The 27665-nt window shown below is 43.1% G+C and overlaps 2 protein-coding genes across 2 annotated transcripts in view; one reads left to right on the plus strand and one right to left on the minus strand.

The window, feature by feature from the left end:
* Positions 1–25935, plus strand: LOC138766089 (cytochrome P450 2A5-like). Its single transcript, XM_069943426.1, has 10 exons — positions 1–84; positions 1384–1543; positions 16440–16602; positions 18983–19132; positions 19391–19551; positions 19752–19928; positions 20022–20163; positions 21626–21813; positions 22268–22409; positions 25751–25935. The coding sequence occupies exons 2-10, from the start codon at positions 1499–1501 to the stop codon at positions 25933–25935; spliced, it is 1353 nt and encodes a 450-aa protein (XP_069799527.1). The 5' UTR covers positions 1–84; positions 1384–1498.
* LOC138766090 (uncharacterized) overlaps positions 1–26361 on the minus strand; it is a 43048-nt gene extending 16687 nt beyond the window's left edge. The window contains exon 1 of the mRNA XM_069943427.1: positions 26034–26361. Coding sequence (XP_069799528.1) covers positions 26034–26130 — 97 coding nt within the window. The 5' untranslated portion in view covers positions 26131–26361. The remainder of the gene's footprint in view (positions 1–26033) is intronic.
* Between the last annotated feature and the right edge of the window lie 1304 nt (positions 26362–27665).

A 27665-nucleotide genomic window follows, 5' to 3' on the forward strand; every position in this document is an offset into this window, starting at 1 on the left:
TGGCACTGGAGGACAGATGGTGCAACACACAAGGATATGGACTCCAAACAAAAACCTATGAACTTTATGAACATCTTTTGTAAGGTACCATTGCAGTTCTATTCTATGCTATCATGGCTTAGAAAACAATGAGACTGATAAGAGAATAGTTGCTTACCCTCTTTTTTTTTTTTTTTTTGGACATTTGACCTCATCCACCCGAAAGTGGTTGAGACCTATTAGAGTTACTATCTGTATATAAGAGTGTTTGCTGTGTATACCTACATGCCTGAGGAAGGCTCTGCCTTATTATAGAGCCGAAACGCGTTGCTTGTAATAAATCTTCACTGTAATATACCGCCTATGGTTATATACTAAGCGGCATTTGCTACCACTGTGCATGTCACCTGCGCCGGACTCATCCAAGGTCTTCCTGTCCCAGACGGCTACTGCTGGGAAACCTCTCCATTAGCTGAAAGGAGTGGCACCCGGTGTGGTCTTCTGCTGCTGTAGCCCATCTGCCTCAAAGTTGGACGTACTGTGCGTTCAGAGATGCTCTTCTGCCTACCTTGGTTGTAACGGTTGGCTATTTGAGTCACTGTTGCCTTTCTATCAGCTCGAACCAGTCTGCCCATTCTCCTCTGACCTCTGGCATCAACAAGGCATTTCCGCCCACAGAACTGCCGCTCACTGGATGTTTTTTCTTTTTCGGACCATTCTATGTAAACCCTAGAGATGGTTGTGCGTGAAAATCCCAGTAGATCAGCAGTTTCTGAAATACTCAGACCAGCCCTTCTGGCACCAACAACCATGCCACGTTCAAAGGCACTCAAATCCCCTTTCTTCCCCATACTGATGCTCGGTTTGAACTGCAGGAGATTGTCTTGACCATGTCTACATGCCTAAATGCACTGAGTTGCCGCCATGTGATTGGCTGATTAGAAATTAAGTGGTAACGTGCAGTTGGACAGGTGTACCTAATAAAGTGGCCGGTGTGTATATATATATATATATATATATATATATATATATATGCTCTTATGGATTGCACAGCTGAAGCTAACAAAAGGTTACTGTTTCTTATGTATTATGTACTTTTATTGTCCAATAGAGATACTCTTCTTTTCTGGCGTTTCTCTTCTTTGCACACATTCCTTTCCACCACTCACAGGGTCTCTCACATAAATCTGTAGGAAGTAGTCACTTGGTGGGAGGAAGTGTAGCATCAGTCTTACCCGGATTTTCGTGAGAAGAGGACACACAGAGCAGTTGTCCCTGCTGTAGCCAAGCAAGGGCTACAAAGTGTCATGATACTTGATAAAAAGTCCAGAAGGGTCTCGAAATGCGTAGTGTCTGTTTAAATAAATGTGTATACTTTTATTACATTTTTTGATACTTATATAGTACTTAATTGGACCTGCGCCGTGTTGACCCATACTTGGAGAGGAGGTGTATCGTCTATGGCTTGATCCTGTGAGGATTACATGGGAGTGGCAGCGGTCCGATCACTACATTGTAAATGCACCGTGGAAATTTGTGCCTCATCTTAGAACAACCATCAAAGGTGAGCGTTTCCATCACACTTTTTGTACCCACCATGCTTTCTGAGGAGTCTGTACCATTGGAGCACTGTCTTTCTTTTTGTTTACTATAAAGGGTTGAACCTGACTTGCTATAATAAAAGCCACAGATAAGGAGACAGGAGCAGCCAGAGAAGAGAGAAAAGTGTATATTACTGTATGTGTCCCCAATACACAATACTCATGTGAGAGCAGCTCATTTACAGCATAGCTAGCCTTTAAGGGCCCTATCACACCAACAGATTATCTGACAGATTTTTTTAAGCCAAAGCCAGGAATGGATTTGAAAATGAGAAATCTCAGTCTTTCCTTTATGACCTGTTCTCTTTTTATAGTCCATTCGTGGTTTTGGCTCAAAATTTTTTGTTAGATAATCTGTTGGTGTATTAAGGCCCTAACTGTACCTGTCATTAAGAAAAAAAAAAAAAACTTTTGACATGTCTCTATGATGTCTCTATGGCATGTCTCTATGATGTGTCTACCACTTGTCAAATTTTTGTTTTTCTTCTTAAAAGGGCAGGTACACTTTCAGCAACCCACCACCAAATGATGCTGACATATAGGGGGAGATTTATGAAAAGGTGTAAATATACACCTGGTAAATTGCCCACAGCAACCAATCACAGCTCCTCTTTTATTCTACCAGAGCTGAAAGCTGAGCTGTGATTGGTTGCTGTGGGCAGTTTACACCAGGCGTATATTTACACCCTTTCATAAATCTCCCCCATAAGGTTGTGTAGTGCAGCAGACCCCATTCACTTCACTTGCCATAATGTAGCTAGATAGAGATTGTTTGGGACACTCTCCATTGAGATATATATATATACTAATTTACCAGTAGTTTGGTATACTGTGCTATTGTGTCCTGGTAAATTAGTGTATACCAGCCGGAAGCTGTGGGCATTATTACTATACTGGTACACAGCACGGGGGGGGGGGGGGGGGGGGGGGGGCGCAGCAAAAGACATTATTATCATATGGGGGCACAGCAGGAGACATTATTACTATATGGGGCACAGCAGGAGACATTATTTCTATATGGGGGCACAGCAGGAAACATTATTACTATATGGGGCACAGCAGGAAACATTATTACTATATGGGGCACAGCAGGAGATATTATTACTATATGGGGGCACAACAGGAGGCATTATTACTATATGGGGGCACAGTGGGGAGCATTATTACTATATGGGGGCACAGCAGGGGGCATTATTACTATATTAAGGACACAGCAGGGGACATTATTACTATATAGGGAAAAGCAGGGGGCATTATTACTATATGGAGGACACAGCAGGGGGCATTATTATTATATGGGGGCACAGCAGTGGCCATTATTACTATATGGAGTGCACAGCAGGGGGCATTTTTACTATATTGGGGCACAGCAGGGGGCATTTTTACTATATAGTAGATACAAGGATAACGTAAGCACGCCATGTGCAAGGTAATCCTTGTGCTGTATGAAGGTTTTCCGAGGTACGGCCGGAGCACATGAGATGAAGGCTGGGCCACAACCAGCTGGACAATCAAGAGAAGGAAATGAACCACAGCTCCAAATAAAATATCCAAAATGTATTTCTTGTCCATAAAATACATCACAAACAATTTAAAAGACACGCCAGGTGTCTGGCGTGTCTTTTAAATTGTTTGCGATGTATTTTATGGACAAGAAATACATTTTGGATATTTTATCTGGAGCTGTGGATCCTTTCATTCACATAATTATTACTACAGTATATGTGGGGGCAGAGCAGGGGGCATTATTACTATATGGGGTTAGAGCAGGGAACATTATTACAATATAAAGGCACAGCAGGGGGCATTATTGCTATATGGGGTAAAGCAGGGAACATTATTACTATATGGGGCACAGCAGGGGGCATTATTACTATATGGGGGACACAGCAGGAGGCATTATTACTATATGGGGCATTATTACTATATGAAGGGAGCTGCAGGAGGCATTATTACTATATGGGGGCACAGCAGGGGCCATTTTTACTATATAGGGGCACAGCAGGGGACATTATTACTATATGGGGGTACAGCAGGGCAGGGGGCATTACTACTGTATAGGGGCACAGCAGGGGACCCTTTACATAAGAGGCAACCAACTACTTACTCACTTTACTGCACATAACACCAAACAGCGGAATTACTACTGTATGGGAAAAGGGAAATGACGCCTCAGATTAAAGAAGCAGTCACCTGTGAGTCACCAAATTATGTTTTTTGTATTTCGTAGAACATTGAGAAGGGGTGCCCTTCTGGGGGGGGGGGGGGGGAGATTGGACAATACTTCTCTAAGACATAATACACACACTGCTTCTTCCTACCATCCCCTGGTCTGATGGTATATTCATAGTGACTATATTTTTCCCCTGGATACTGGGGAGGGGGGGGGGGGGTTGCACCATGTTATTCCTTCATGTATTGTGAGAGTATTTGTTCCTGGTTCACTGCTATTATTTGGTATCTGTATGACTGTAAGTTAGAGGTACAGGAAGTTTCAGTTTTTACCTCAGGCAACAAAAAAGCTAGAAGCAGCCCTGCCTGTGCCACCTTCCCTGAATTATCACATTTGTGCATGTGGTGTGGGGGTCGGGTTGCAGTTTTTGAGTGTGTGTGTGTGTGTGGGGGGGGGGGGGGGGGAGTTCACTTCTTGCACCAGGGCTTATGAGACATTAGCTATGCCCCTGCTTACAACTAAGCTAAATAGCAGTGAACAATGTCAAGCAGCAGCTGCAAAAGCAAATAAGATTCTAGGGTATATAAAAAGATAAAGACCCTTGTAAAACACATCCTGAATATGGGATTCAGGTTAGTTTACACTGTACACTGTACTAAGAATGGGATCTGTTCCTGTTGCTGCTCCATGATTTGGATCTGTTACGTTGGGGTCACTTCTGCTTAAAGTTAAAAGTCTTTTGTTTTAATTATTTAATGGTGATCATTACATGGATCTAACCTGAAAACAAATATTTGATTCAGAATTATAAAAATATATATACAATTTGTTTGTGAGCCCCATTGTATCATGATAGAAATTATCTGTACTCACCCAGCTGAGCGTAGATCTCCCCAGTTTCATCCTTATTCATTTTCACACATCCTCGGTTGTCCACCAGGGTGATGACATTAGTCAGCATGTAGGGATTTCTTATCATGGTTTCAGGATTATAACTTGACCTGGCCACCTTAGCATGGGCTGCGTAGGGCCCATCATCCACCACGTACTTACAGCTATTAATAAAGGAGGACTTCCCATGACCAGTCAAACCAAAGAGCTGGATGAGGACCTGGGAGTATCCCTGATTACCATGGGTGCAGTTATTCAGGCTGAAATTCCTGATATAATCTCTCATGGACTGAGAATCCATAACTGGTTCTGTGTATGGAGGAGCTGGTTCTGTGTATGGAGGAGCTGGTTCTGTGTATGGAGGAGCTGGGTCTGTGTGTGGAGGAGCTGGGTCTGTGTATGGAGGAGCTGGGTCTGTGTATGGAGGAGCTGGGTCAGTGTATGGAGAAGCTGGGTCTGTAGAGAGAAGCTGGGTCTGTAGAGAGAAGCTGGGTCTGTAGAGAGAAGCTGGTTCTGTGTATGGAGGAGCTGGTTCTGTGTATGGAGGAGCTGGTTCTGTGTATGGAGGAGCTGGTTCTATAGAGAGGAGCTGGCTCTGTATGGAGGAGCTGGTTCCGTGTATGGAGGAGCTGGTTCCGTGTGTGGAGGAGCTGGTTCCGTGTATGGAGGAGCTGGTTCCGTGTATGGAGGAGCTGGTTCCGTGTATGGAAGAGCTGGTTCTATAGAGAGAAGCTGGCTCTGTATGGAGGAGCTGGTTCTATAGAGAGGAGCTGGCTCTGTATGGAGGAGCTGGTTCTGTGTATGGAGGAGCTGGTTCTTTAGAGAGGAGCTGGTTCTATAGAGAGGAGCTGGTTCTATAGAGAGGAGCTGTTCTGTACATGGAGGAGCTGGTTCTGTGTATAGAGAAGCTGGTTCCGTGTATGGAGGAGCTGGTTCTGTGTATGAAGGAGCTGGTTCTGTAAAGAGGAGCTGATTCTGTAAAGGAAAGCGAGTTCTGCGTATGTTGGAGCTTTTTAGTTTCCTGAGGGTGTGCAAATTAAGAGTGAAAATGAAACTAACTTGCTTCTACATGGCGCACATTTTATTAACCCCTTGAGAAGCTGTAAGAAAGTTTCTGTCCATTTCTAAATCCTATAAATACCTATTGCTTTTTAATACAATCATAAATCCCATTAATCCAATTATTATGTTGCTCCCCCTGTGGCCCATTATCAACCTGGATGGGACAAGGAGATTGATATTTACTTCTGTGTGTGTGGTGGTGGGGACTGATAGAAGTCCCTTCTACCTCTGAGTCCTTGTGAGGATATTACTTAGTGATTACTAGCTCATACAAGACCTCCTATAGACTCCATAATCACAATGCCAGACTGGGGTACTAAGGGACCAACAGTGGAACTTATCCTGTCAGAATTGACATGTTGACCCAGTTTGATTTTGGATTAATCTGTATCTGTAACCACAAAACCCTTGTAATTAAACGTTTTAAAGGGGTACTCTGGCGAGAATCTTTTTTCCAGAGTTGAAACCCATTACAAAGTTATATATATAACTTTGTAATATGCTTCAATCACCTATCTGCCCCCTTCCCTATCTTTTTCCCCCTCAACCCTCACCAGGAAGTGAAGTAAACTCATTCTTACCTAATGACTGTTGACCCCAGGCTTTTCTGTTGCAGCCATTTTGTGACAACAACATCATCAAAAAGGAGGCGGGTCTAAGCCCTGTTAGGCCAGTCTCCCTTTGTCAGATGACACAGGTTGCTCAGCTCGGATTGGCTGAACAAGATGTACACAATCTAACAGTTCTACAGAGTCAGTTAGACATCATAGGAGACAAAGTGCACCATGGGAAATCCCAAACCAGGAAGTGAAGAAAAAATAAAGACACCAACTGGAGCTTCAATTCAGTTTTATTTATCAGCGCCGGAGTTGTCCTTTAAGTCTAAAGCTCCTATTACACATGGCGGTCAGAGGGAGCAAGCATGTGCCGACCTGTCAGCTCAGCACTTGTTTGCTCCTTGTTCTACGCTCGCTGCGGCTCCCTGGACGATCTTTAGATTGTCCAGGGAGCCTATAGGAGATAGTGGAGGTCTTCTCTTATTATAGGCAGGTCTTTTCTTATTATACGGAGTGACAGCAGCTGATAATCAGCCAAATACGGCCAAAAATCACTTTGTTTATTAGGGCCTTAAGGCTGGGGTCACACATGCAGTAATGCAATGTCAATGCATCATTTCATTGGAGTAATCGACCATTTCATTGCGTTACTGCATCACTTCATTGCAGTAAACAATCATTTAATTCCCATCCAGCCATCCTTTAATGAGACTCCAACGTGTGTGACCATGCCGCCATCACAGCTCTCAGAATGTATGTCATGATGAAGTAAGTTTTGCTGGTTGGCTGATTTGACGTTTTGTGAGGTGGTTAAATCAACGTTTATCGGCAGCACATATATCTGTGCAAATAGGGAATGTGCGGCCAATAACAATTGTGTGTGTGTGTGTGTGTGGGGGGGGGGGGGGGTTAGCTCCGTGACAGGCATCATAGACACAGCAGAGTTAAAAATAACTGGGTTTTTTTTTTACCAAGTCCAAGCAGTAACAAAACAGCTTTTCTTCAGCAGGTGCAAATAATATAAAGATAGCCTTGCTTCAGGCACAAAGGGTTAAATGAAAACAGGATTTCTTACCAGAACAGTTTTTTTAGGCTACAGCAGATTCTCCAGCTTCTCTGCCTGGAACCAACACAGCAGAACCTCCAAACAAGTTCCAGCATTGGAGTTATACACCACACACAGCTCACCTAATTTCCTGGCTGTTATAGGCCAGGGAAAACCCGGGATGGATACATGGGAGCAGTCATCCCACCCAACTCTGAGACTGCTCCAGTAAAAAGCCGGCCCGGAACAACTGCTTGAAAGCAGGTATGCTAAATTTGAAAAACCTGTAAGTAACCTATGGGTAACCAATTCTATCCGGCCTACTTCACTGAGGCCTTGAACCACGGTAAAACGTATCTGTCATCTAGCACCATACCTTGTGCCTTGTCACACAATATATTTAAATGGCTGCACGAATGCAGTAATCGTTCATGCGGCCGGGCTGTGCGATTGGTTGGGTCTTGTAAAGATACTGCAAGCGAGCAGTGGCGGTCTTTGGCACCAAGCACCCCAAGCGATCGCTTGGGGCCCCCAACATCCAGGGGGGCCCCCACGCCCCGCTCTTGTGCTCAAGACCGCTGGACAGGGCCGCTGCCCTGCTCGCTGCTGCCATCTGAACTGTAACTATGAGCACTCGTAATGAGCGCTCATAGTTACATGCAGCAGCACTGACAGGGCGGGAGACATTGGCTCCCTTCCTGTCAGTCACTCTTGTGGCCGCGGGAAGGGTTTTCCCTGCGGTCACAAGTGGCCGCTCTGTCCTTGTGGTGCAGGCGCTGTGACATCACTGGAGCATCGGCGCCAGGACAAGGGGAGTGCGGTCTCTTGTGATCGCAGGGAAAACCCTTCCTGCGGCCACAAGAGTGAAGAGAAGAGGAGACGCCCGGACCCAGGTGAGTATAAGTGTTTGTTTTATTGTGTTGTATACTATATGGGAGGGGAAGCATACAGGGGTCTGTTTAACTGGGGGAGCGCACAGCGGGGGTCTATATAAATGGGGGGAGGACACAGGGGGGCTATATAACAGGGGACACACACAAGGGGGCTATAGACTACTGGGGCTTCACAGAGGGGTCTATATACTACTGTGGGCAGCACACGGGGCTATATACTACTTGGGGCAGCAGAATGGGGTCTATATACAACTTGGAGAGCACACAGGAGGTCTATATCCAAGTGGGGGAGCACACAGGGGGGCTATATACTACTGGGGAGCACACAGGGGTCTATATACTACTGGTGGGGCACACAGTGGGTATATATACTACTGGGGGAACATACAGGGGGTCTATATACTACTTGTGAGGCACACAGGTGGTCTATATATAACTGGGAGAGCACACAGGGGTCTGTATACTACTGGGGCAGCACACAAGGGGTCTATATAAAAATGGTGGGGCACACAGGGGGTCTATATACTACTGGGGGAACCACACAGGGGGTTTATATACTACTGGAGGAGCACACAGGGGTCTATATCCAAGTGGGGGAGCACACAGGAGGTCTATATCCAAGTGGGGGAGCACACAGGTGGGCTAAATACCCCCGAGGGAGCACACAGGGGTCCTTTATACTTGTGAGGGAGTATATACAACTGGATGCAGTACACAGGAGGTCTATATACAACTGGGGCAGCACACAGGAGGTCTATATACTTCTGGGGGAGCACACAGGGGGGCTATATATAACTGGGGGAACACACAGGGGTCTATATACTACTGGGGGATGCAAACAAGGGGTATATACTACTGGGGGCAGGACACAAGGGGTATATACTATTGGGGGCAGCACACAAGGAGTATATATTACTGGCGGTAGCGCACAAGGGGTATATACTACTGGGGGCACACAGCGGTCTATTGTTTTGGAACGTGTGTCGAGGGGGGGGGGGCCCAGACATAACTTTGCTTGGGGCCCCAGAAATGCCAAGACCGCCCCTGCAAGCGAGCACCAATCTTGTTTGTGGCCACAGATGGACGCATATTGGGCTGTCTAAGAGGATTCTTACACAGTGTTTACACTTAGTGAGAATAAAAAAAAAAAATGTATAGTATGGTATTGTGTTAGCCAGAAAAATCCATATCGTGGTAAATACTTGAAATCAAAGTATTTTAGGAGTCATACCTTTTATTGGCCAACAAAAAATTGTTAGAGCTGTGAGCTTTCGGGATTCACAAGATCCCTTCGTCAGACAAGTTCACAAATGAATGACTTACAGAAACAGCACAACATTTTAGGGATGTTACAAGCAAGAAGGGAGAGACATCTGTGAATTGGGGAGGGGGGGGAGGGTATATACATCACATAGATAAGCCAGGGCAATAAAAAGGACTTGTTGTAAATTAAAGCTTATTTGGAAGTCCAAGATTGTTGGTCAGTTCAGTCTTATCTGTGGAGTGTGTCCATGTAGTGGGTCATAAATCCAGGTGCCAGGTTTAATCCATGTGTTAATGACTGGAATGTTTTTATCAATTTGAATTCCCACACTTTCCTCTCTCTGTCACTCTGGAAGTGACCTTTGAGGACCATAACCCTTAAATCTGTTATTCTATGGTCCAGTCCTGAGAAATGTTGGCCTACAGGGGTGTTGAGACTTCTTTTTATTGTATGTCTATGTAAGTTCATTCTAGTTTGTAGTTTCTGTTTTGTTTCCCCAATGTAAATCCCTGTGGGGCATCGTGTACACTTTATCATGTAGACGACATTGGAGGATGTACATGAGAAAGCATTGGTGATTGTGTAGTCTCGCTGTTTAAAGGTTACGGTCCTCAAAGGTCACTTCCAGAGTGACAGAGAGAGGAAAGTGTGGGAATTCAAATTGATAAAAACATTCCAGTCATTAACACATGGATTAAACATGGCACCTGGATTTATGACCCACTACATGGAAACACTCCACAGATAAGACTGAACTGACCAACAATCTTGGACTTTCAAATAAGCTTTAATTTACAACAAGTCCTTTCTATTGCCCTGGCTTATCTATGTGATGTATATACCCCCCCCCCTCCCCAATTCACAGATGTCTCTCCCTTCTTGCTTGTAACATCCCTAAAATGTTGTGCTGTTTCTGTAAGTCATTCATTTGTGAACTTGTCTGACGAAGGGATCTTGTGAATCCCAAAGCTCACAGCTCTAACAATTTTTTGTTGGCAAATAAAGGTATTACTCCTAAAATACTTTGATTTCAAGTATTTACCACGATATACACTTAGTGAGAGAAAGTCATGACCTCATGCTAAATGCTGAGAGTAGGATCGGTACATCAGTACAAAGTGTATGGGAGGACTGCTGAGCCCCCACCAGCAGATTATGGCAGTGGAGATACAGTATGGGTTGGCGTAACTTCTATTTTACGTTGCTGTAATGAGTAGGCGTGACTTTCTCCCTCAGTTGTTATTCTTTAGTCAGCTCATTTCATGTCATCTTTGTTGGTTTTACTTTAGTCTCATTATGTAACCAGAAACCCATACACAGAAGTCAGACCATTTCCAGGAAATTGTACAGGAAGCCCTAAATTTTCAAACCATGGGTTGGGTTGGCGTAACTTCTATTTTACGTTGCTGTAATGAGTAGGCGTGACTTTCTCCCTCAGTTGTTATTCTTTAGTCAGCTCATTTCATGTCATCTTTGTTGGTTTTACTTTCGTCTCATTATGTAACCAGAAACCCATACACAGAAGTCAGACCATTTCCAGGAAATTGTACAGGAAGCCCTAAATTTTCAAACCAGGAGGAGAATCCCATAACAGAGGACATGACTAGGGATAATGTAAATTCTCCCATAAATCTCACCTGCCTAACACAACAGGAAGTGGGAAGACGCCTTAAAAACATTAAAATCCATAAGTCACCGGGCCCAGAAGGTATCCATCCTAGAGTTTTGCAAGAATTGAGTACTGTGTTAGACAGACTATTATTCCTAATATTTAAAGATTCTATAATGGCAGGGATTTTTCCACAGGACTGGCACAGAGCTAATGTGGTACCAATATTGAAGAAGGGGTCAGAGAGTGATCCTGAAAACTACAGGCCTGTAAGTCTAACATCTATAGTAGGTAAAGTATTTGAGGGGTTTGTAAGAGATGCTATACTGGAGTATCTTAAAGGGGTAGTGCTGCGCTAAACAATTATTCACTAAATAACACACATTACAGTTATACAACTTTGTAATGAATGTTATGTTAGTGAATGGCCCCCTTCCCCCATGTTTCCCCCCACCCAAGTGTAGTGCTCTATACTCACCTGATCAATGTCGACCCCCGTCCGCCATCTTGTGACAATGATGTAATCTCCGGGCGGCCGGCCGACCCGCTCCGACCGTCCCTCGTGCCGGCCGCCCTCTGCCGCGTCATCAGCTGCTAGCTGAGCATAGCTTTCCGGGGTGGCATGGGTGGGGGGAACACGGGGAAGGGGGCTATTCACTAACATAACATACATCACAAAGTTGTATAACTTTATAATGTGTGTTATTTAGTGAATAATTGTTTAGCGCCGCACTACCCCTTTAATGAAAATGATCTTATGACGCAGCACCAGCATGGATTTATGAGGGATTAATCCTGCCAAACTAATCTGATCGGCTTCTATGAAGAGGTGAGTTATAGACTGGACCTGGGGGAGGCTGTCGATGTTGTGTATTTGGATTTTTTTAAAGGCATTTGATACTGTGCTGCATTTAAGGTTGGTCTACAAAATGAGGATGCTGGGACTCGGGGAAAACGTATGCAAATGGATAACTGGTTGTGTGACAGAAAACAGAGGGTGGTCATTGATGGAACATTCAGATTGGGTTTTAGTTACTAGTGGGGTACCACAGGGGTCAGTGTTGGGTCCACTACTTTTTAATATTTTTATTAATGATCTTGTAGAGGGGCTAGAGAGTAGAATCTCCATTTTTGCAGATGATACTAAACTGGGTAGAGTAATCAGCACAGAGGAGGATAATATCATATTACAGAGGGATTTGGAGAAGCTAGAGGCTTGGGCGGTGAAATGGCAAATGAAGTTAAATGTGGATAAATGTAAGGTTATGCATTTAGACCGTAAATAATGCTAAATAATAAAACATTGGGTAAAACTACTTCCGAAAAGGACCTGGGGGTATTAATGGACAGTAAACTCAACTTTAGTGATCAGCGCCAGGCAGCAGCTGCCAAAGCTAATAAAATAATGGGATTCATAAAAAGAGGTATAGATGCTAAGGATGAGAACATAGTTTTGCCTCTTTATAAATCACTGGTCAGACGTTAGGGGCGATCTGATCACAATGTACAAATATATGAATGGACAGTACAGAGATCTTTGTAGTGGTCTTTTTACTCGTAGGTCTGTAACCATGACAAGGGGACATCCTCTACATCTAGAGGAAAGAAGATTTCCCCATCAGCATCGACGCGGGTTCTTTACTGTACAAGCGGTAAGACTGTGGAACTCTCTGCCACATGATGTTGTCATGGCCGATTCATTAAATAAGTTCAAGGGAGGCCTGGATGATTTTCTTGAAAAATATAATATTACAAGTTATGGGCATTAGATTTCCGGTGATACGATGATCCAGGGATTGTTCTGGTTGCCATTGGAGTCGGGGGGAGTTTTCTCCCTGTGGTGGGGCGGTTGTTGTCTGCCTCATGGGGGGTTTTGCTTTCCCCTGGATTAACGCAGTAGGGTTTCCGTAGGTTGAACCTGATGGACTCTTGTCTTCTTTCAGCCTTATTTACTATGTTACTATGAGGAGTCAGCAACTGCTAAGAATATTTTCAGCAAAGAGAAGAAGGACAAATAATTCAAGGAAGAGAACAGTAGCCCCAGACTGCACTCCTCATTTGTATAAGAATACATAAGAATATTAGTTAAGTAGTATTGAGTAAAACATTTAATTTAGAAATGGATTAATCCTGGAATTGATAATGTATTGATTATTGAGATTTCTAAGAACCCAAACATTTTGAGATTAGTTTCGGGCTATGGGGGAGATTTATGGAGATGGAGGTAGCATGCCTGAATATTAAAATAAAATCCTTGCTCTGGCATTCTCCACTATGTTATTTGTGCAGGTGTAGATTTGTGTCATGGTTTACGTCGTGATAAATTAAGTATGCCATTATAAATTAGACATGCCTCCTTCCTGCCTTGCTGCTAGTCACTCCTGCATTCATGGCATCTGTGTTCCAGAAAACAGCTGCTTTAACTACTCCTGCTGTATCTGCCATCTTGGCAGTGTCGGGCTGGGCTATTTGGGGCCCACCAGGCCGGGACAGGTAATCTAGCAGACCTGCTGTCTGATCCTTTAGTGGGCCACTCGCCAGTCCATGTGAATTTTAACTAATTATTCTGAATGAAGTTCTGGGCTGCATGGTTGGCTTTTATGCACACATGAGCAGCTTAGTGCTAGAGACATGAATTATGGTATTACCCTATGGCGCCTTGCATCTCTTTTTAGCCCACCAGACACTTAGGAGAAAGGTGCATACATTATATATATATATATATATATATATATATATATATATATATATATTATTTTTTTTTTTTTTTTTTTTTTTATCAAGTTTATGCCAGTTTCAGTTGCTTAAAATGCAACAAATTGTCTCACAATGGGTGAAATATATGCACATTTTTTCAATGCATTTGACATGTAGTTTGTACACGGTCTATTGAGCAGAGTTAAGTTGCATAAAAATTGCATCACAGCAAAGTGAAAACAGAGCAACACTGACTAAGCCACATACTCCAGAATGTCCTAAGAATTCATTAGCGAAATTCACCAGGACGAGACAAGTGATCCACTGTAGGAAAGGACAGCAGAGCTGCAAGATTACCAGTCCAGTGCGGGGACACCGGCCCAATAATGCCACTGCAGTGTGTTTGCCCGTTGTGTTGCACATTGTACAGCTGCTGCTATTATCCCTACCCAACCCTACATCTCTGCTGCTGTCCACCCTCCTCCATACTATACTGTAGCCAGGGCCGTATTAGCAGCTTGTCTAGGATTGTCTAGTTTCTGAACATCATATTGATATATAATCAGTCTTAGGCTATAATATACATGTCAGTTTTCTGCGGACGCTGTCCATTGAATAGTGGCCGCAGAGAACCGTCAGTTCACACAATGTCCATTTGGATGCACCACAGGATTAGTAGATTGGTAGGTAATAGCTCTAGGCGTCACATTTAACACCGCCACACCAGAACTGACCGATACTCCCACACTGTCACTGGATAACCCTGCCTCACCAGACCTGACCAATACCACCATACTGTGACTGGATAACACCGCCATACCAGACCTGCCAAGGGGTGACTCCTGTAGGGAAACCTCCCAAACCACCATATTAAGTGGCCTTACACCACAAAATAAGGCCAAATTTGCCGCTTTTCAATGGTGTACTCCAGGGGGGCATAAATGATAAAATGATCAATGTCCCCCTACATGTTTAAGACCCTATCAGTCTTAAACTAGTTTAATTTTTCTCCATTTCCCATATCTGGACCAATCTATTACCAAGAATGGCAGCAAACCCTGAGAAGCTTGATCAACTCATAGAGCTCTTAAGTGTCTCATAGTGAGCCAAACTAGCTACAACGGATTCGGAGTGGAAGGAGTATGAGCTGCCTCTTTTCCCTTCCAACACCAAGAATGAAGTTCTAATCGTGGTTTTAGACCCAACTCAAATTGGAGAAATGCGTCCAAATCCATCGCACATCTCTGGTTGCTTAACATTCTCTACTATCGTGGAGGCCCATTGGCACAATATATTAATTTTGCAATGCCAAGGTGAAAATGTTATGTGGTTCTGAAGCCTAAAAATATATAGATCCTAAAAGCATTGAAGTTAATCATATCGAAAAAAATAAAGCAACCGAAACAGTAAATTATCTAGAATGACAATATGTAATCCATTGAGGATTTTACAATTAATTGACAGCTTTTAGTTTTGGTAAATTTATATTATTATTTATGGTATTTGAAAACTTTGGCGATCAGGTGATGTCATTGTGTTCTTTGTACCTTACTGAGAAATTGTGTACATTGGCCTCACGTGGGAAGAATTTACAAGTTAGAAGATAAAAGAACCAGTCTGCGCTCAGTATATAACTATTTATCAGTGTAGCTAATACATACAAGAACACTTCCTGGGCTCAGGCTGTGTGAACATGGAGCTGGGAGTGTCGGGGACTCTTCTGTTGACTTTCTGTGTTAGTCTTGTGTTATATACTATTCAATGGACAATAAAATTAAAAAGGAAAAACTTGCCCCCTGGACCACCCCCATTGCCCGGACTGGGAACCATGCTACATATGAATAGCAGAGAAATGCCAAAGTCCTTGGTAAAGGTAAGAGATCAATCTGGTGTCCACTGGACGATTATCGTTCGCATAATTGTTAACGATAAACGATCTCAAACGACCGCTATTGCGAAAGACCTGAAATCGTTCACCCATTTACATGGAACGATAATCGTTACTTATGATCGTTTTTGCGGTCGTCTTGTCATCGCTATTGCGTTCGTCACTACTGCGAATGACTGAACGACGTCCTATTAAATGCGAACGATTTGCGAACGAGCAACGATAAAAATAGGTCCAGGTCTTATTACGTGATCAACGATTTCTCATTCGAACAATTATCACTTAGATTCGAACAACTTAACGATAATCTGAATGATAATCGTCCCGTAGAATAGGGCCCTTAAGCTTTGTTACCTCTGTAAATATACCAGTGCGGGTCATAAACCACTACTGAGCTGTCAAGCTGGGAATCTGTCACTGGTAATGCAAGCTCTTATTTTAACTTAAACACATTAAAAACCCATAAAGGTAAATTAAACAACAAAGTCAAACATAAAACTGCAGAGATAAGGATTGTATAAAGTATAGCTATAATCCGGCACTCACACCCTAGATCCACTCCCCATGATCTCATTCTGTGGTATCGAAAAACCGCAATGTCCAGAGACTTGTATGACAACTGTGTCCCACTCTCAAACATAGTATCAAGAATTTGGTTGTGACTACCCATTACAGCCCCATAGGATAGGTGAGAATTGTAACAATTTATCATACGGTTGCCCTGTTTTATATGCTTTCACTACAGTTAATACAGGGGTTTCATATCTTATGTCTTTTTAGATGAGTGAGAAGTATGGGCCGGTGTTTACCATTTATTTGGCGAATGACCCAATGGTAATCTTAGCAGGTTATGAATGTGTAAGAGAAGCCTTAGTGGATCGTAGTGATGCTTTCAGTGCAAGAGCCGTCACAAGTTTAGGTCAATTTGTATTCAAAGATTTTGGTAAGTTTTCTTGTGATTGATCATGGTGATGATAACAATAGCAATGTGTAAAAGATAGAGAGTCTCATTGGGTAATATGCAACAGCAATGATGGTTCATAGGTGGAGAAGAGGCAAGGGTCCGCTGCCCGGGATGTGCATAGCCACAACCATATACCGTCCGGTAATGTAAATAGCCAATAAATCAAAAGCTGAAAACAAGTAACCCTCTGCACAGGCTGTATAGGTGCAATAATTTATTTGTGGTCCAATACAACTCATGGTCCAGTACAATGACGCGTTTCAAGATGAATACATCTTCCTCAGATTGCAATGTCCTTGAAACGCTTCATTGTACTGGATTATAAGTTGTATTGGAATACAAAAAAATGACTGCACCTATACAGAGTGTGGTCTGTGAAAGTCACAGTCATGTCCCGTCTTTGGAAGCTAGAAATGAATCAAGGAGACTGTATACGACAAAGGGATTGTTTATAATGTTGAACACTAAGCTCAAATGCTGACAGCTAGGCAAGCTATGTCTTAAGGTCCACATACACCTAATACTTTTGCCGGCCGTATCTGTCGCTTGTCGTGGGTTCGGCTTTTAGTTTGAGGTGTATGGGGTTCTCCTGACCATCCACCTACAGATGATGTTGATGGAGATGGTGTCTGGTGTAATGGAAAATCACTACACATCCCCTTTGTTGTGCGAGAAATGAGCCACTGCCAGAGCATTCTGGCTGCGGCTTAAAGTGTCACTGTTGCGAAAAAAAATTAGGTTTATTAGCCGAAAAATGCATTTTTATCATGAAAAAGCAGTTTGAAGCTCTCCCCCCTGTCTTCATTGTTCTCCTATGGAGAGAGCTAAATAAAAGACCAAAACAGGACAACAAAGAGTTAATCTACAAACACCTCAACCTTTATCTCCTCTGACAGTCAGCACTGACCTCTCTGAGCTCTGATTACAGCTTTCACGCAGCTTCCTGCCTGTAATCCTCTGTTATCTGCTTTCTGCTGTCGGCTAACTCCCTCCTTTCTCCTCCTCCCCCCTCCCCTCTCTATAGAACAGACTGGGTATGTCTTATGCAACAAGTCACAATTTCCAGATTTTTTGCAGTGGATGGAAAAGAGGAGGGGGGGGCTGGGAAAGGGTTTTTTAAATGCAGATAATGGCATATTTGGCTAATAAACCCAATTACAAAGTTTCTTAAAATCGCCTGGACTATTGATTTCTGCAAAAAAAAAAAAAAAAAAAATGACAGTGACTCTTTAACCTTCCCTTCCCATGTGCAGGAGATTTCAGCCTTGCCAAACATTCCTGTGTATGGGGAGGATGGTGGCCGGACAGGAGAGGTAAATGATGAGAGAGATAAATCATATGATGGTCCGGCCGTCAGTTATTACAGGTGTATGGGGATCTTTAGTTAGAGGCCAGACGGTCAGGATTATTTTTTATATTTGTTATATGTGTTATATGTGATAAGAGCACTGTTTGCCAAGCTTAGAAGTATGAAACTGACTGCAGCTAGTTTCAATCACATTCTATCATGTTGGACTGAACATTTCTTAAGATCCCCATACTACTTAAATAACCAACGGCCAAACTACAATAGTGTTCAGCCATCTGTTATCTCTCCCGCCCCACCCATCCTCCCCATACATAGGAGGCTTTGGCATGACCAAGTAGTCTTCTATTCTCCATCAATAAAAATATTCTTAAGGCCCTATTCCACAGAAAGATTATCAGACGTTACGGGCGATAATCGTTCTTTGGAATAGGAGGCAATCATCAGCCGACATCGTTCATGTCGGCTGATCGTTGAAGTCGTTTGTCTTTCAACATGTTGAAAGACAAACGTCTTATAGAGCAGCGATCTGCTGCCGGCGCTCTGTGTAATAGGAACGTTGGCAGCAGAACGCCACTATATCCTATGGGCTGCCCGGACGATCAGCGACCCCCCCCCCTCCCCGGACTCGCCCGCTTGCTGCTGCCGCGTGTAATAGTGGCGGCAGCAAACGGGGAACGAGGAGCAAACAAGCGCTTGTTTGCTCCTCACTGTCGGCCCGTGGAATGGGGCCTTTAGATTGAACGTCTTTGAAGCAAAGCAGACAGCAGGCATTGAGGTAAGCAGTGATACATACAGCGCTATATGCATCACTGCTCACTCACTACAATTGACTTTTGCTGTGAGCATCCCTGCCCAGTTCGTACAGAAGTCCAATAAGAAGATGCTACTCAGTTGAAGCAAATTATTTAGTGAACGTTCTTGTATCACATTCCACTCTTTCTTCCAACTTACATGATTTTGCATCTGCTATTTAAAAACTTTGCTCTTGATATCTTATAACTGTTACTGTCTTGCTATCTATCTAACATTTGACTTTCCATTGACCAAAAGGTGTAGTCCTAAGCAATGGGGAGCGCTGGAAATTGTTACGTCGATTTTCAATCACCACATTGAGGAATTTTGGAATGGGGAAGAAAGGTATTGAGGAAAGAATACAAGAAGAGGCCCGATGCCTAGGGGAAGAGTTCAGGAAAAATGGAGGTGAGTAAGAGCTCAAAATCTTTATTCCAAAATGGTAATATTTAAATCTGCAACCATCAGTGGGGTAAGTTAAAGCTGATGACCCCTAACTGACATTGAGGTAAATAATAGCTTTAAGTCGCCTCAGGTGCTAGACCCAGGTGTGACTGCTACGTCAGCACCCTCTATAGCTATGTCCTTGTCTGTCGGTAGAGATGAAGAGCCTTTTCCAGGAATTAAAAAGCTAAGGTTTCATGCTTAGTCATAATGTCTTCCTAGATACCCCTTTCGATCCAACTGATCTGCTACGTCTGGCTGTCTCCAATGTCATCTGCTCCATCGTATTTGGAGAACGTTTTGATTATGAAGATGAAAGGTTCATGACCTTGCTTTCCTTAGTAAAAGAACTCTTCCTAACTCTTGCTTCTTCATGGGGTATTGTAAGTAGACGTTTTCCTCTTCATTTATTGTTTGGGTGCCAATTGAGAAATGAGATTTTTTTGGACTACCAAAAAAATGGTACTTAGCTTTTGAGTACCCTTTGAGCCTTGAACTTGGGTAATAGTTATCTTTACGGCATAGATCATGCAGTGTCAATTTTACCTCATATATTATGTCTAAATTGCATTTCTTTTTACAGCTTCTTAATATCTTCCCCAAAACCCTTTCCTACATCCCCGGTCCTCATCAGACGGTCTTTAAAAATCTTGTAAAATTGAAAGCATTTATTCTGGAGTCTGTAGAAAGCCATAAGAAGACCATTGATCTGAATAGTTCCCGGGACTTCATTGACAGTTTTCTGATAAAGATGGAGGAGGTAACGTTGTCCACATCTCCAATGAACATATACGAAAAAGATCATTCTGTACAGTAGATTCAATATGACCATGATTCACATTACTTTCCATAGGAGAAGAACAATCCAAACACTGAATTCCATTTTGACAACTTATTTGGGACAGTAATTGATCTCTTCTTCGCTGGAATAGAAACAACCAGTACAACCTTAAAATATACATTCCTCATCCTACTAAAGCATGTAGATGTGGCAAGTAAGTAATTAAGAGAAAATAATGCACTTGATAAAAAAGGAATCCTCTTTCTGAATTTCTTATTGGCGCTTCCATGTTAGCAAAGACTTCAGAAGAGAAGGATTTAGAATTGCACTCTCTCAATGCTGAGACTCTAACATTTGTTCCTACCTCTCATCCTCTGCTGTTTCATATTCAAACAGCTCGCCCTACTATAGCTCCTAGTGGTGTAAAGTTGAACTTAAAGGGGTTGGCCGCTTTATTGTAAAATGATCAGTATACAGTATTAGTAAGTGTACTTACCAGGGGTGTAACTAGAAATGACTGGGCCCCATAGCAAACTTTTCATTGGGCCTCTCCCCTTCCCAACTGACCGCTAAGCTGTCAAGTGTAGTCATAACTTATTAACTGCAAGCGCTCGTCAGGAGTGCTTGCAGTTAAAGGGACATTTCCAGAACCCAGGAAGCCACTAGGTACTGCAAATGATGACAGCTGAAGGGGTCCAGTATATAGCAGGATGGACATTATGGGTCCCCTGACGTGGCAGGCCCCATAGCAGCCGCTATGGCTGCTACTGTGGTAGTTAGGCCCCTGGTACTCACTGTATATACTGTCAGCAACACCCTGTGTACCTCATATAGCTAAAATCAGATTCCCGTGTTTCAGGCTGTGCTGCCCTGCTCTATGGTGAGTCGGACAGGCTGATGGCTGACATGGAGGAGCATGTGATTATGCCCCATCCCCCCAGTGTCCTCCATCGAGCCTGTATATGCCTCTGGAGGACACTGGGAGGCGGGGCATGGTCACATACTTCTCTGTCGGCCATCTTATGCACAGATTTTTTGGGCGGATGACGGAATCTGCCTAAGTAGAATGAATAGAGCCTATGGGCGTGCCAGTGCCTTTAAGCGGTAGCGTGCGGGGTGAGGGGGTGGGGTTGTTGAGGGCAAGCGCAAAGAATGGACTTGAGTTTATTCACATGGATTCCATAGTGTGAGAGCGCCCGTTCACAGGAAGCTGCTGTCAGTAAGTAATGTGAAAGCACTTATACTACACACTAAATAATTTTCTTATAAAGTGCCCATCCCTTTAAGGTCATAAGCCTGACGCAAAAAATAAGGGCTCATGTGGGTCTCTAGGTGAAAAAATGCAAGTGCTATGGCCTTTTAAACATAAAGTGGAAAAAGCAAAAGCTCAAAAATGAAAATTGGCATTGACCTTAAGGGGTTAAAGGACTTTTCCTATCTGATAATTCCTTTTCTTAGGACCTGCTGGTGGTATATGGATAGGAGGAAGGATAGCAGAGGCAAAGCTTTAATCATAACTTTTCTCTGATTTATTCTCATGTATTGAAAATGTGTTTTAGTTTCTTTCTGAAAAAAGTTAAATTTGAAAACTTTTAAAACATCTGCTTAGTAGTAAAAAATATATATATATATATTAAATACAAAAATTACATCTAAATTCAATTGTATTTGGACAGGGAAGATACAGGAGGAGATTGATAGCGTGGTTGGACAAAGTCGATGTCCTTCAGTGGAGGATCGTGCCAAGATGCCATATACTGATGCCGTCATTCATGAGATCCAGAGATTTGCCGATATTACACCTCTAGCTGTTCCACATGCCACAAGCAAGGATACAGTATTCAGAGGATACAACCTACCAAAGGTCAGAAGATAAAGATATTAAAGTGGATGTAGAGGATTTTAAAAAATGTTGATCGCACAATACCTGCTCATCAAATGTTTGCATCTTTGTAATTGCAGCTCACCTATATTGGAGTTGGTCTACCTAAATAGTAAGGGGCTGATTCTAAAAAAAAAAAATATATATATAATAATAATAATTTTCAGCTGTACTTGAGAAGAGTGGTCTCCAACCCATAGACATCAAGTTATTGAACGATCACAACAGATGAAACACCATCAAGTTGAGGACTACTCTTCTACGTCATATGGGCAACATCTAGCCGAAGTGTAGACTGTTTTTTTTTTTTTTTTTTTTAATGAAGAGCTGTATATAACCCAAAAAGCTTCTATAATAAGTTATACGTCACCATAAAAAAACCTTAACAATTATCTTTTTTAAACTTGGTCAATGATTATATTATTACTATTTTTAGGGCATAATCGTTTCTCCGTTGTTGACATCTGTATTGAAGGATGCTAAGTATTTCAAGAACCCTGAACAATTTGATCCAAACCACTTTTTGGATGAGAAAGGATCTTTCAAGAGCAATGAGGCCTTTCTACCATTTTCCACCGGTAATAACTTCAATATAGCATACAAAAGTAAATTTATAAATATTAGAAAAAGGCATACCGAGTGTCATTTGTTGCATGTATATGTCATTACAAAAATTTTTACTGTTGCAAAGGGTCAGGTCAAACCTTTCAATCAGTTGGGGACTCACTACTAAGACCTCCACTGTTGGCCTAGAAGCACGTCCGCCTGGCCTACAACAGACCCTTTACATGTTCAAAACACTTTCCGCTATGGAATGCACCTGATTTTCCGCCTGGTGTTCATAGCCGACTTCTGGCTACCTGGAAGAGCAGAGGAGTATGGGTCCTGGGTGACCTCCTTCACTCAACAGAACATAGATGGCTAACTATAAATGAGCTGTCGGCTAAATTTGACATCCCACTCACTGACTTTCTATCCTTCCAACAAATTAAATCTTATTTCCGCGCCAAACTCATAAATACAGGAGTGAAAGCCCCCCAGAATGATTTTGATAAGTTGTTGCTTAACCCCCCTGGTAACTCCATATCAAGTCTCTATAAGAAATTGTTCCCATATCTGTCTCCGAATCCCAAGTCCCCATTTGGGAAGTACTGGAATCTCACATTACAGAACCCACATATGTCTAAACATATTACAATTTGTTAATTCTAAAGTTTCCTAAAATCATTTGATGAGTTCTGTTTAGTGTGTATATAAGTCTGTGATTTTTTCAGTTCTGTATAACATCATGTCTGACGAAGGGAGCTAGACTCTCGAAAGCTTACAATCAAATATACTCAGTTAGCCACCAAAAGGCATCACCTGATTTCTTCTCTATTCTACTGAATTCTATGGCTAACACAGTACAACAATACACCCCTAAACATATCTTAGTGGGACTACAGGCCTTCCGCAAACGGATTGTGAACGAGCAATGGAGGGAGCTCCAGCTTAAGCTCATCCATAATGCTATATATGCCTTCACTTTCCCACCTTCGGTTCTGCTACCCGATCGTAAACCAGTATGTCCCAAATGCTCAACTCCCAAAACGGACCTTTTTTTTGGACTCTGGTCCTGTCCGCGATTGGAGACATATTGGAGAGATGTATCTAATCTTATACAAGAATTGACCCCTACTACACACACATTATCCCCAATAGAGGCTCTTTTTCACGTCAGTTTAACAGAGGATGGAGGCGAAGGATCCTATAGATATATTCCTCTATTCGCACATGATATTTTAATAGTAGCTAAGAGATGTATAATGTTAGAGTGGATACGTCCATCCCCCCCAGTGATAACACATGTCACTAATAAACTTTGTGACCTGTTCTATGTCGAATGTAGATTGGCTATGAGAAATAAAGAATCTCTCACAGGTCCTCTCTTCCGCAAATGGAAACCTTTCCTTAGGGTATAAACCCACACACCGTATATGCAGCGTATTTACTGCTGCGATACGCAGCAAACTCGCAGCAGATTAGATCTAAATAACTGAACATACCAAATATATTTCCACAACTGAATTGCCCTCTATAATCACACCTTTCACCCAATCCACCTGGTATTTGACGGAGGATTTGAAGGGGACTTTGGGAATCCTTAAAATACGGGCTCCCACGGCCTCCCTCACGCCCTCCCCCCTTTCCACCCCCACCTGAGGGGCACTTCCCTCCGCACTCATCATGACCGATGTCAACAGCCATTGAAGGCCCACATAATGATGCTTCAGTGACAACGCTTATGTCGCTATACTGTATATGTTAATACTCTGACCCCAGTGAACAGGGCACAGGACCCCTCCAGGATGTTATTTGTTATGAAAGTTTATTGTTTATTTTTATTATTGCTGTAATTCTGTCTAATGTACATGCACGTGATTGGGGGTGGATGGGCTACTACATTATACCTGCTGCTCTCTATCCTACATAGCAGGACAGGTAGCCTAATAGTCCACCGAACTAGCGCCTACCTCACTCTCTATGGACAGATGGACACTACTGTTCGCGACTATTGGGCTCTTGCTGCCCATTCTCCTCTTTGTGGACTAAGCTGGACTCATTGTACGGCGTGAAAGATTGTATCTGCATGTAGCCTTTATGCCTGTCCTCCCCCTTTCATTATGTTTGAATTGCAGCTTCGGTTTGCTGCATGACTTCCTTTTCATTGTGTATGATTATAAAATTGAATAAACCGTTTATAAAAAAAACAAGTAAAAAAAAAAAAAAAAGACCTCCACTGATCAGGAAAATTAGACAACCTACTGAAGATGGACAGTGGGGTAGAAACAGTTTGGGTTTAAAGGACTTTATATGGCCTATTAAGGCATACAATTTATATATCACAGTGGTGGTCTGATGGACTTACTGCATCTATGTATTATAGGATTGCCTATTCATTTCACTATATATTGTGTAGTCCCCCTATTAGTAGATTGCCCCCTATGTAGTCCCCCCTTTAGTAGATGCCCCCTATATAGTCCCCCCTTTTAGTACATGGGCCCCTGTGTAGTCCCACCTTTAGTAGATAGATGGATCCCCTGTGTAGCCCCACCTTTTGTAGATGGATGGATCCCCTGTCAAGCTCCCCTAAAGTAGACTGCCCCCTGTAATGACAATAAAAGATGGGGGGTGGGATCTACTCACATACTCTATTCACATTCATCATTGATGCAAGTCTCCCAGCACGAGTGCAGCTCTCCTATTCTGTCTTTCAGCATAGGCAGCTTGTGTTAGAGATGCTGTCTGTGCCCAAAGTCCCAGACATCTGTCAGCATTGCCAAGCACTTTCTGCATGTGTCCAGGACAGCTCTGCTGTTGCACATCCATATGGGGCCCACCAGAGGCTTCTCCACTCCTCTGGTGGGCCAGCATAATATCAGTGTGAGGTATGGATGGTTATGGCCCCCCCCCCCCCCCCCCCCCAGGAGCCTAAGGCCACATGCGGTCACCCAAACCACCCACATTATGATTGGCCCCTGATCAAGGAAAATGTGGTAGGTAAGGAGTTGGGTGGTGACATCCCCACAGGAGGAAAGGAGGAGTAGGACTGAGACAACACAATTTACAGTTTTAACAACTAGAAAGGTTTACAGTTTTTTTTAACTCTCACTTGCTCAGGGGAACCTGTGGGAACAAGCTGTTTCAAAAGTACAATTCTCATCATGCCTGGTCATCCAAAGCCAAAGCTGGCTCCTATCCCCAAATTCCAAGCAGCCAGTCTATACACTTGAATGGAAGGGTGTCCATGCTTACGTGCAGAGCTCCCCATTGAATTTTATGATAGTTTGATGTGGATATATACTTGTTTGAGTATAATGAATAAATGTTACTTGTGATCTGCCCAGTGTAGAAACATTGTCTGTTTTCTTACCCACAGGAAAGAGGAGCTGTCTAGGAGAGGGGTTGGCACGAATGGAGCTTTTCCTCATATTGACCACCACACTGCAGAAGTTTAACCTAAAATCTGATAAAGCTCCAGAAGATGTTGAAATTACCCCTGAACCTGGAAAAAATGGGGCCGTAGCCAGGGATTATCAGCTCTATGTGGAACCTCGATTATAAAGAGATTATAAATGTATCCATAATAAAGGTTTTCTCAATTGCATTTGAGTCAGTGTTGTATAATCTTGGAAATATTACGCACACATTCAGCTACTCACCTTCTATTGTTCCTGGGCACCTGGGCAGCTGAACGTCTTGTATGTGGTCTGTAAATGGGTACACAAGGATGGTGCCCAGAGGGTGGCAGCAAAGCATTCTCTGAGAGTTGAGGCCATCGCTGGGAGCAGGTGGGGTCTAGTAACAGCCCATGGCTGTATCCATACTTTCCTGTCAGCTCTAGGGCTGCATCCAACTTCTCCAGGCACCTGGAATCAAAGGCCACACAGACGAATCTGAGCGTGATTGAGGGTCGTTCATCTCAAATTGTGATTAGCTCTGGCCCTATTAAAAGTTTGTTCTTGGTTTGCGCCAAAATTAGTGACTTTTTGATGTCTATAACATAGAATTTTAAGGTTTTAACATTGTTTGTGGCTGCATAACCTTTTTTCACACCTGATTTAAAGGAGAAGTCCGGTGAAAAATTATTTGCCCTATTCCCTCCCCACATAAAAAGTTATATAACATCTCAATATATACTGATTACTGATTACATTCCCTTACCCTTTCCCTTTCCCTTATCTTTTCTTGCCTATGTCACGACGAGTCCCTGGTCCCCTGCAGCTTCATGGGTCGTGACGTGCAGCAGGCCACGTCACGATTCGGGGCGTTCCTGAGGCGTTCTTCTGTGCATTCGGCACGCCTGTGAGCCTTGGCACGCCCCCAGCCTCATGCATATGCAGGCCAGCCAATCAGCTTGGCTCCCAGCCTCATGCATATGCAGGCCAGCCAATCAGCTTGGCTCCCAGCCTCATGCATATGCAGGCCAGCCAATCAGCTTGGCTCCCAGCCTCATGCATATGCAGGCCAGCCAATCAGCTTGGCTCCCAGCCTCATGCATATGCAGGCAAGGCAATCAGCACTTCCTCCTTCCTGGACGGGATTTCTGGTCACATGGTTCTCAGGGCAGAGCAAACAGCCCTGAACACCATGTGACTGCTGTGTGCCTAGCCAATGAGTAGAGCTTTTTATTGTGGTGGGCTAAGGTGAGCTAAGGTGGGCAATGTACATGTACAAATTGCTAAACAATAAAAGTTTTCTTTAGAACCTGGCTTGTCTTGTACTGTTTTCATTACTCCTCGTCTGGCATGCTGCAGTGTGAAAGTTGACTTTGATGCCTGTGTAATCCTCTGTGGAAAGGTAAGCCATAATGGCTAAAAACATGATATTTTTATAATGTTTGCCTTTTTTCACTCAGATTATTTATTTATGGGGCACTATAAAGAGACAGCATCAATGGAAATTCATATACAATAGCAGCTCCCTGTTTCCCTGCTGCTGCAGTGTCAGTGACACTGCTCTTGGTGTTCTATTCACTGCATATACAGGACGATAATACTGACAATAGCTCCCAATACTGATGCTCCCTGCTGCTCTTGGTGTTCTATTCACTGCATATACAGGACGATAATACTGACAATAGCTCCCAATACTGATGCTCCCTGCTGCTCTTGGTGTTCTATTCACTGCATATACAGGACGATAATACTGACAATAGATCATAATAATGATGCTCCCTGCTGCTCTTGGTGTTCTATTTACTGCATAGACAGGACTTGCTAATCATCTTAGTTTTGTGTTTGCAACTATTCAGTACATTCAGAAATCGAGATTTTGATTGAGGTGTAAGGCAG

Source organism: Dendropsophus ebraccatus, chromosome 10 (genome assembly GCF_027789765.1).
Source record: "Dendropsophus ebraccatus isolate aDenEbr1 chromosome 10, aDenEbr1.pat, whole genome shotgun sequence".
Taxonomy (NCBI): Eukaryota; Metazoa; Chordata; class Amphibia; order Anura; family Hylidae; genus Dendropsophus; species Dendropsophus ebraccatus.